The sequence below is a fragment of the Stegastes partitus genome, unplaced genomic scaffold, assembly GCF_000690725.1.
Source record: "Stegastes partitus isolate 25-593 unplaced genomic scaffold, Stegastes_partitus-1.0.2 Scaffold1006, whole genome shotgun sequence".
Taxonomy (NCBI): domain Eukaryota; kingdom Metazoa; phylum Chordata; class Actinopteri; family Pomacentridae; genus Stegastes; species Stegastes partitus.
Genome location: NW_007578737.1, coordinates 184833 through 195806, shown reverse-complemented (window position 1 = coordinate 195806; position 10974 = coordinate 184833). Strand labels below are relative to the sequence as shown.

At 41.7% G+C, this 10974-nt stretch overlaps 1 protein-coding gene across 1 annotated transcript in view; it reads left to right on the top strand.

Annotated features, from left to right (window-relative positions):
• Window positions 1–10560, top strand: part of arsg (arylsulfatase G) — a 12163-nt gene extending 1603 nt beyond the window's left edge. The window contains exons 2-11 of the mRNA XM_008294906.1: window positions 896–1129; window positions 1730–1965; window positions 3424–3538; window positions 3954–4100; window positions 7196–7401; window positions 7486–7566; window positions 7723–7831; window positions 8031–8151; window positions 8262–8352; window positions 8862–10560. Of these exons, the coding sequence (XP_008293128.1) occupies window positions 909–1129; window positions 1730–1965; window positions 3424–3538; window positions 3954–4100; window positions 7196–7401; window positions 7486–7566; window positions 7723–7831; window positions 8031–8151; window positions 8262–8352; window positions 8862–9142 (1608 nt within the window). The 5' untranslated portion in view covers window positions 896–908 and the 3' untranslated portion in view covers window positions 9143–10560. The remainder of the gene's footprint in view (window positions 1–895; window positions 1130–1729; window positions 1966–3423; window positions 3539–3953; window positions 4101–7195; window positions 7402–7485; window positions 7567–7722; window positions 7832–8030; window positions 8152–8261; window positions 8353–8861) is intronic.
• The last annotated feature ends 414 nt before the right edge of the window (window positions 10561–10974 follow it).

Genomic DNA, 10974 nt, shown 5'->3' with positions numbered 1-10974 from the left:
AAGATTTTTTTTGTTGGGCCCAAACATTTTTTGATGTTTTAGAAAGTGAGCAAAAGAGTTTGTGTGTGGCTTCAGGCTGTACCGCATGAAAAACTAATATTTAAATACATCAAATAAAATAATTTTTAAAAAAAACGTTCTATTTGATATAGATAGATTTTGGTGGCGGCACAGGGGATACATCTCCACCTAGTTTAAAAATTAAAAAAATAGAGGAAACCTGCCATAACGTTCCATAGACTCATCAACACAGATCAATGCTGAGAAAGAAGAAAACTGGTAGGAAAAAAAATTCACCATAATGCAAGAAATGTTCTGCCAGATCACCCTCAGACCCCACGATAAACGTAACCAACAGAAAATGTGAGTATATTTTATGTTAATTGGTCAGAGATCCTCCTGGCTGGTGTTCCCTGTGGAAATGAGCCAACAACTCCACAACCTAAAAATAGATTTGAAAAATGTCAACAACATTTCTGACGTGACCAAATCTTCATTCAACTCTTTGATTAAACCTGTGAAATATCAGCTTTCCCTGCAGACATGTGTCCTTCTCAGGACATTTTGCTCTACATTAGTCCTTGTGTCTTGGAGATATACAAGTATAGCAGGAAATACAGGTGCGATGAAACAAACGGACAGTAGTGAGTCACTGGCATCTGATTTTTATCACTCTTTCTATGTTTACGTGCACACAAGAAACAAGGTTTTTTGGTGGAACTGGGTTAAGGCGGGACATCTAGCTGTCCTTATTTCCTGTATTACACTGTTTGCTGCTATCTTAATTTTGTCAGTATGGATTTGGATCTCGGTTTATGGTTTAAACACCATAAAGGTTTAAATAATAGCATGTACGAGTCAAACTTTGAGTGAAACCTGTGTTACTCTTTTTCAGATTTTGACCCAAAATGGCGGTGGGCCTGACCCAGCTGCTTGTGTCTGGGGCGTTGCTGTGTGGGCTGCTGTTCCACACGGTGTCCCAACGTGGAGCCAAGATTCATAGTAAGAAGCCCAATTTCATCATCGTACTGGCAGATGATATCGGCTGGGGCGACCTGGATGCTAACCAGGCTGAAGAGAAAGCCAACAACACACCTTACCTCAACCTGATGGCACAGCAAGGACTGAGGTACACAAAGCATTCATACGACGACAGTGACAGTCTGGCAGCAGGAGTGCCAGAAGAAATATGTTAAAAATGGGGCAATACTGAAATATTCAAAAACTGGTTAAATTTGTTTAAAAAATAAACAAACAAAAAAAGGAAATATCTGTTAAATGATATTTTTAGCTAATTTAAATACAATAATACTTTGTAAATTAATACATCTGGGATTTTACTTGATATTATCTATACTGGTAAAATCTGTAAAATAAGAGTTTATTTTTTTGTTTACAAATATTAAAGTTTTAATATGCCTTATTTTTCTTTCAAATAATAGCAGATGTTTGTAAAATAACCAAATATTTTGTGCTGATTTCGTTTGAGGAAAAAAATGGTATAATTCCAAGTTGTAAATGAACAAATTGTCATTTCTAAAAATGCATGTTTTTGATGTGGGTGTTTTTTTTGGTTACACTTAATGTGTAAATGAACACTTTATTTCTGTGATTTTAGTATTATCTTTAATTAAAACAGGACAAAAATGTAAAGCAACAGTAAACTGTTTTCAAAATGAACTTTTTTTTTGGTAGTTTTTTGTCTGAAATTCTTGTTTTTTTGTTTCAGATTCACAGACTTCCACTCTCCAGCCTCAACGTGCTCTCCATCCCGCGCTGCGATCCTGACAGGTCGCTACGGTCTAAGAAACGGTGTGACTCATAACTTTGCGGTGAACTCTGTAGCCGGTCTGCCTCTGTCTGAAGTAACGTTGCCTGAGCTACTACAGAAGGCAGGATATTACACCGCCATGATCGGGAAGTGGCACCTGGGACACAATGGACCATACAGTCCGACTAACAGAGGTCAGTGGGTTCATAAAAGAGTAAGATAAAATAAAGAGCATTTTGATAATATATATGCATCCAAATGTAAAGTTACTAAAAGGTTACAGTCCAGTTTCAACGATTTGCTGAATGATTGCAGCACTTTTGGTAACAGGTGAATTACTGAGACAAGCATACAGAAGTTTATCTACCAGTTGAATGATTTGAAGCATTATGTAATTGCATTTCCATATGCCACACAAAACAGCAAACGCACTTTCCTGGTGCATCATCCTGTATGTCCCAGTTCAGTGTTACAGTGTCAGCCAGACTTTCTAGGCCTTTGCAGCCACGTCGAGCTGAGTGAGTGAGTCCATCAGTTCGCTGCAGGGAACAGACTAAACAGAGACACTAATCCTAAACCAGCTGTGTCTTGTGGGTGACGCACTTGCACCTGACTCAATATCCACCCCCCCAACTACCACTAACACTCCCCCAAATCCTGCATGTCAGCATCTTTTAGCCATTGTAGAACCTTCCTGATTGACCGAGCTTCTCTCCAGTGTTCTATACTCGGCTTTTTGCCCAGGAAATATTTGGTCAATACGCAGCGAAAGGGAAGTACAGAGACTGGTGCAGAGATGAAAGCCTTGATATCTTTGTCCACAGCCTCAGTGTTAGAGGGTTACTGCACGCAATTTTCTCAGCTCAAACATGGTTAATTTCAACATGACTGTATAACTCCTGTTTTTTTATTACTGTGCTCACATATACTGTATTAAATACAGTACATGTGAGCACAGAGAGCAGGAGAGAAGCAAACAGATGCAAACACCAGCTGATCACAGGTTGAACTAAAGCATGACAGGCAATGTGAAAGCACAGGAACCCACACTGTTCCTGTTTATTGGTTTGAAATCAGTCTTAAAGTTTCCACCATCTTTAAATGACCCTCAGCTTTACAATTTGCAAAGACTTCTAAACAAAGCTAATAGTAGCGTTAGCCACATTAGCCGGACAGCATGCTAACACTAATTATTTTCCTTTTGTTGTGTTGACATTGCTGTCAATAATAACATTTATCTACTGGATCCTTGTTTCCTCAGATGCTGGGAGTGCATGAAGACTCCTTTGTTCACTCTTGTAGCCAAACCTTTAGAAAGCTTTGCTCGTGGCAGAGACATTTTTAGCAGAAGGAGCTCTAGAAAGAAAATAAACCTGAAGGACTGTGAGGTGGCTGCTCTTTCTGAATAGTTCAAGCAGTGAGCAGTGAGGGGGCAGGATTATACAAAGTTTGAGCTAGATGACGATTGGTTCTTCAGTTGAAGTGTAGCCATTGTCGCTTGTAAAGCTGGAAGACTATTTAGTTGTTGCTGAGATTAAGGGATGGCAGAAGTAAACGTCTTCATATCTGATCAGCTTTTACTTCACACCTGTAAGTGTGTACCAACCACAGAACTTTAAATACTAGTAAAGTTCTCCTTGTCTCTTGAACAGGCTTTGACTACTATTTAGGTATTCCCTACAGCAATGATATGGGCTGTACCGACATGCCAGGATACAATCTGCCCCAGTGTGTCCCCTGTGACCCATCTGGACCTCAAGGGATCAGGTGATCACTTTGTTTTTTTATAGAAATACAAAATTAATGTTTGAAAGTCATGTAAATGGATGCTATTTTAAGTGGATGACTAAAATTTTCATATTCCATTAATATGTTGCATTGTTGATATTTTAAAAGAAACTGAAAGACACCGTGTTGCTGATTTCAACACTTGTGTTTGAGAAGTCATAACCGATGTATGATTAACCAAACAAACAAATCTCTGCTACCTGTCTTAGATCACAAGAGCTACAACTGTGTGTAACGTCAATTGTACCAACTGCCAATCCAGTCTGATCAGGGCACGCCCTACCTCCATAAATCGCCCACACTAATTCCAAACCCTGCCGCCACCTCATGGCCTCATTCACACAACCAAAAACCGTTCTTTATGTCATTATGCTCTACTTATCTCATGCTCTAGATTGAAGAGGAGTGTACATGGAGGCTGTTATTCCAAGGTGGGCCTTCCTCTGATTGAAAACAGCAGCATTGTGGAGCAGCCGCTTGACCTGTGGACGCTAACAGAACAATACAGAGCCGCTGCACTCAGGATTATACACAATGCAAGGTACAACATGGCTGCACAGATACACAGAATATGAAAAATAAGTATATATTAGGCTGGTTGTTGTAGACCAAACAATTTACATAATGTGACAAAACTTGCCCATTCCTTCACTGCATCATATGGAGTAACGTGAAGCCATGAGGACTGAGGTTAGGAGTCATTATGTAAAACACAAGGTTACAGTCAGGGCATGTTGCAGCTGTTAATTATGGCAGCAATCTTGTATAACCTGAAACCTAACTGCTGTCTGTGGGAGTTACCCGTATTGGATGTTGACAGACTGCTGCAGTGCAAACATGCAGTGTACGACCAGGTGCTCGGTCTTTGGGACAGCAGCACAGCTGATATTGTGCAACCTGTGTGTTTGAGCCACACCGGCCCTCCTTCCAGTTTGTTGTCCAGAGATTGAGCAGCTGGGAAAATCTGGTCTGTTAAATGTGTCTCTGGTTGTATCCACAGACAGTGTTTATGAGGGTGAAACCTGAGAACTGAAATTTGATGTGAACGTGATGTTTGTTCTTCATTATCTTGCATACCACAAGACAGTGTTAAAATCAAGTAAATCAACATGAATCCAACAGCAGACTTCTCTCCTGAGGCCCCAAGATTTGTGAGCTGTTTGAGCAGGATGAGTAGTCTGTGGTTGTAGGAAGTTGGCGACGTAAACTTTCTCTTATTTCACTATAGAGCTCTACTAAAATTAGTCATCACTCAGTCTAGTTGTAGTTTGTTGTGACATCCATGAGGCATTTATGGGTACTACTTTGGTTGGGACTGTTTTTTTGGCAGCTTTTCAAGCTTGTGGGTAGTACCTTTGGACTGCATATTAAAGATGCCGGCTCTGGGTCTCAATAGTGAAGCCAATAAAGAAATGCCTGAAACCTGCAATGTTTCTACTGTTGCGTATACTTCTTTAGTATAGAAGTCTATGAGAAAATAACCCTAAACATTTTCCTCATGACTTAAATGGTAAATGGTAAATGGTCTGCACTTATATAGCGCTTTTCTACCTTTGCGGCACTCAAAGCGCTTTACAATGTTTCTCATTCACCCATTCACACGCATTCATACACCAATGGCGACAGAGCTGCCATGCAAGGCGCTAATCTACCATTGGGAGCCATTTGGGGTTCAGTGTCTTGCCCAAGGACACTTCGGCATGTGGGGGGAACCGGGGATCGAACCGCCAACCTTGCCATCAGTGGACAACCCGCTCTACCACCTGAGCCACAGCCGCCTTAATGGTCTCAGTCGGTAGTTTCAAGACTTTCTTAATGCTACTACATTTAGAGTAAAATAGACAGTAAAGCAGGGTGTGTTTTCAGGGTTGTGTGATTGCCAAGTTGCCACCATATTGCCATGCAAAGTGTCAGATCCACCCTCACTCGTTACAACCAGAATCCAAAAACCAAGATGACGACAGCTGAATGCCAGATTCAAGGCATCAAAATGGTATTTCACAACCCAATGAGTGAAGTCGTGGTTGTTACGTCCATCTTTTATATACAGTCTATCACAATAGCAAAGTGAAGCAGGAAAGTCCCAACCCACCAGTGTTTTCAGTACCTTTATTTTTGGTCTAACGTTAGTTAGCCGCACTGAAATTTATGATTTTTTTTTTCCCACTTTGCAGTTTGGAATGATGAAAAGTCACTCATACACATTAAATCAAATCAAGTTTATTGTCGTTTTGCTGTAGATACACAGTAGTACAGGCAAGATGAAAGAGCGTTTCTTCAGGATTACTCAACCAGCAAGTTTTGCAGAATGCGTCTGGGATAAGACACTAAACGTTCACTCTGGCATGCCCACCGCCATTCGTTGAACATGGCGAACCTCTTCAGGTCCTGGTAGGTCTTCAGGGACACAAAGACACACACGGTGGTGTGACAATGGTGAAGCTGCAGATGCTGCCCAGAGCTAGCTGTCTGTCTGTCCGCCCGGAATAATGTCGTCTGGTTTTTGATGAAATAGTGGAGTTGTTTTTAACATAATGCCAAATGTTTCTGGTAAACCTTGGAGCTTGGGAATAGCAGCTTACGGCCAAACCCTACAGAGACTTGCAGTGATTGTATTTTCCTGATGGTGTATTAATAACAGGATTACCTGCCAGTACAGTGTAGTGCAGTCTGCCTTTGTGAAAGCTTTGCTGATAGTTTTCTATTGAGTGTGTCCAGGCTGTGTTGATTCTGGTGTAATTTGTGACAATAAAGTAGTTTATTCCCATTAACTGTACCGTATATTCCACGGAGAATACAGAAGATTTGTACATTTACCTACATGAGATAAGAATATTGTCAGTAATACAGAAGAGAAAGTGTGTCTTTGTGTGTGTTGTAGGGACAGGAGGAGGGCGGTGAACCCTGCTGTTTGCAGCTGTGTGTGAAAGGCAACATGCCCTCATGCTATACTATGAGGAGGTCATGTGAACGGATGCAGCAGTTATCAGTCATAAGCTGACAACACTCAACAGTATGCAGGCTTTCATTCAGTGAGGTTATTTCAAGTGACTAATGCTGCGTTCCAGATGGAAAATCCACATTCCTTTGAAGAAAAATGAAATGGCTGGATGGATTTTAAAGCAGGAAACACGAACACTGCACACAACTGTTTGATTCTCTGTGGCTGGAATCACATGACATGATTCTATCATCAAAATATGCAACAGTTTCATGTATTTTAGTTCAATTTTATGAATTTTCTATGCTGGTATTGCATGCTATCAAATACAAAATATATAGTCACTACACAGAGAACAGACTTTATGGTGTTTTAAATGTTGTCGGACATGTTTTTGCTTTGATTTCACCATGAGCGGACATGTGGTACTAATGACGAGAAGCTGGGTATTTGTGGTATTTGCAGCTTTAAGTGAATTGCACCATAATAGATGATGTCAGTGCAGACATTCTAATCCATTAACAGGAAAAGCTCAGGTATAATTAATGCAGATATTTTTCATGTAGGTGTGTCTTTCAAGGATAAATGATTTTATTAATGTCCCGTTACTGAAAAATCTAAAATTGTGAGCACATTTTTCAAAGCAGCATTTCTCAGCATGTGCTTTCTGACACAGTTATTTCATGTCTCTCCAGAGAGCGAGGTCAGCCCTATTTCCTCTACATTGCACTGGCTCACATGCACGTCCCCTTGGCCCCTCCGCGCCCTCCAGATGCCCCTACCACAACCACCACTGATGGAGTGTACGCTGCCAGTCTGCGAGAGCTAGACAGTCTGGTCGAGGCGGTGAAGATTACATCTGATGACACAGACAAAGACAACACTCTCATCTGGTTCACCGGTTAGTCAGCTGGAGTTAATATGCCTGCACTTCCAGAGTACCAGCATGTGCTGCCCTGACAAACCTTTAACACTCTGTATCTAGGTGACAATGGTCCTTGGGAACAGAAGTGCCAGTATGCAGGGAGTGTAGGACCTTTTACAGGGAGATGGCAGACCAGCAGAGGTATAAAAAAAAAACAGTTCAAATGCACTCTTCCATGCTTTATGTTCATGCTTTATGAATTGTTGTGTTTGGTTATGTGGCAGTATCTTCAGCCTCAGTACGTGTTTTTGCTTTGAACTGTTGCATTTCTAAAGGCGTGTTTTTCCTGTGTGTTAGGTGGAGGTTCAGCTAAGCGGACCACCTGGGAGGGAGGTCACAGGGTGCCGACGGTGGCTTATTGGCCTGGAAGGATTCCTGCAAACATGACCAGCTCTGCCCTGCTCAGGTACACACAGTTCACCAGTTTTCACAGATGACTTTTACATTCCTCTTACAGTTCTGTACATACATTTTATCATCAGTAGATAGCATACATCTTACAGTTCATGTGGCTGCTTTATGTATCCATATAAATCCAAGGAGAACTTAAGGACTGTATCTAACCCTGCTAATGACTAAAACCAGTAACCTTCCTCCTCTTGCAGTGGTATGGACATCTTCCCAACCCTTCTGTCTCTGGCAGGGCTCACTCCCCCCTCAGACCGGCGCTATGATGGCATTGATGCCACAAACATCCTCCTGCATCCTGAACAGACGGGTCATGAGGTAAACAAAAATCCCACTTGTAGTTTTAAATGGAGCTTTAAGTTATTCCTAGAGTTGTCAGTGGAATTATCAGCTAAGCTGAGTATGTTTTACACTCTTCTTTCTTGTAGTTTCTCTTCCATCCTAACAGCGGTGCTGCAGGCAGATTTGGTGACTTGCAGACAGTTCGCACTGGGAGACACAAAGCTTTCTACATCACAGGTACAGGTCGAATACAGGTCATGTGTATCCACGGTCCACAAGAAATCACGCTACAGACAGACATATTATAGATTACTGTAAATAGAACTGTTTGACAAAACTAACTTCTCTCGCAGTACTGCTGGGAATGTCCTGCCACTATGGTGGAGTGTGTATATATAATAGCAGCACAGTGGTACTAGTCTGTGCTGTTTGTCTGCAGACATATTTTTGGATATGATGCTAAAATAGCAGCTACATTCTTACAGTGTCACATCATGACTTTGTACCTAATTACATTTTATGAATGCTTTTAAGTCATTAGTGGTTTAGCAGTGAATTCATTTTACAGTTGAATACAAAATGATAATAGACACAGCCTGTTTACACACAAATTCCATCTTTCTTTTTGCAGTATCCAACATGTATCTTCAGAAATCACAGCTAACCTAACTCCTTTCATGTTAGTGTGGGAAGGGCAGAAGTGTAAAGAAAACAATACTAATGCACGCATCTTTGCTTCCTCACAGGTGCAGCAGAGGCATGTGGTGGTGGAACAGGAAGGCAGCAGCTCCACGACCTGCCGCTGATATTCGACCTGGAGCGTGACGAAGCAGAGGAAACGCCTCTGCAGGCCGAGACACCTGAATACCAGGCGGTGGCGGAGAGGATCGCCCGCAAGAGGGAGGAGCTGTTATGGGACATCGCCACCGACAAGTCAGTGTCCACAGCGGACTACAGCACGGACAAATCGGCAGCCCCCTGCTGCGATCCAAAACAGGCTGTTTGCCGATGTCACACGCTGGGCTGAGGGTGGGAAGAAACACACTCAATCAAAAGGCTGATAAGAGAGGCTCACAGATGGAAGCAAACAGATGTGGAGACAAATATCTCCACTGGATGAGCTCAGCAGTTTGTTTGTAGAAGGTGCTGTCTGGGAGGTTCAATGTCCAGACGCAGCAGGAGACGTGCAAACAAGAGGAGAGGGCAAAGAGATGCAGGAGGTCGAACTTTGACCAGTTAGTAGAGACGCTATGATGTAATTCTCTGTGCGGTCAATAACTTTGGGAAAAATAACGGAGTCAGATCCATAAGGATTCGCACAGTGACACAGTTTTTGCAGTTTAAACGCTGTACACGACGATTTTAAATGAAGCACTCAAGATGTGACTACAGTGTAGAGTTTCAGCTGAAATGGTTTAACAGTTTAAGATTTACGTCCTTTTTTAATGTCGTCCTTCCACTCTTACAAGCTCAAAAGTAATGGAACAAACAAACGTAATTGTAAAGTCTCGTTGACAAAACCAAATGCTGAGTTTCCTCCCTTTGGATGCTTTTCCAGTTCTGTACGGTCTTTAGTTGCTGCTTGGCTTGAGGTCAGGCGACCAACTACAGGATTTAAGAACATTCCATTCCATTTGCTTTAAGGAGCTTTTGGGTTGCCTTCACTATATGTTTTGGCTCATTATCCATATGTACCGTGAAGCACCATCCCATCAGGTTTGCAGCATTCGACTGAATCTGAGCATGAGGTAAAGCTCTATACACTCCAGAGTTCTTTCTGCTACTTTTGTCAGCAGTCACATCATCAAAACAACACCAGTGACCCAGTTCTGTTGGCAGCCATACATGCACATACCATAACACTGCTTCCCTCATGTCAGACCGAGGACATGGTCTGCTTTAGATCATGAGCTGTTCCCCTCCTTTTCATACAAGTTCGTCTTCATCCGTCTGAAGAATCTTTTTCCAGAACTGGGCAGTTTTTTTAACATGTTTTCTAATGCCGATGTCAGAAATGATAATCAAATGCATGCCCAAGCAGGTCATTCTAACTATGTGTCTACATCTAATGACTACATATGATGAAATGTACAATCATAGGAGCAAAACTGGAGTGATGGGAATTATTTAGAAGACTGAAAGCCATACTAATACAATGCACTGATGACAGATGCATATAGGAAGAGTTCTTATGGATCAGCCCGTGTTGTGACTCACAAAACAGATGGTCGGTTATGTGAAGCGTCAAAAGAAGATTTTATAAGGACGTTCTGTCAGCACTCCATGCGTCACTATGCTTGGTTGGAGACAGTGTGCTGGCCACAACGTTTAGATCACAAGATGTACCGAAAACAAAGACTGTACGAGGTTTGAATGTAAACAAAAGCCTGTGAGGATGATCGCAGCTCATGACAGGAAGCCAGAATCAGGTGGTGATCAGACTTGGTTGATGCTCTCTGTGACATCTTCAGTTGACCTCGAGACCAGCTGGGTTTGTTCTAGGTTCCTCTTTGCGTCATGTGCAATAAATCTACCGAAGATCACCAACTCTGCTCCATTTGCCTTTTCTCAAATGTATTAGATCAGCATATGAGCATTTCAGGCAGTGTGTCAGATAAGAAATGCACCACACTAATCAGGCCTTTATGTTCTAGACTTTTACTACTACTTGCATCCTTAAGTGAACCCTCTGTTTTAACATGTATGAAGGCATCTTTTGATCATAGATCTACAATAATGCTTTTATCTCCTCAGCAGGATTTCGCTTGATTTAAAAGTTATAAAAGGGTTTTTGTTCGCCGTTTCATCAAGAAAATTATCCTAATCTAAGTTTAAAGTCATGTTAATTCATCGAAACCA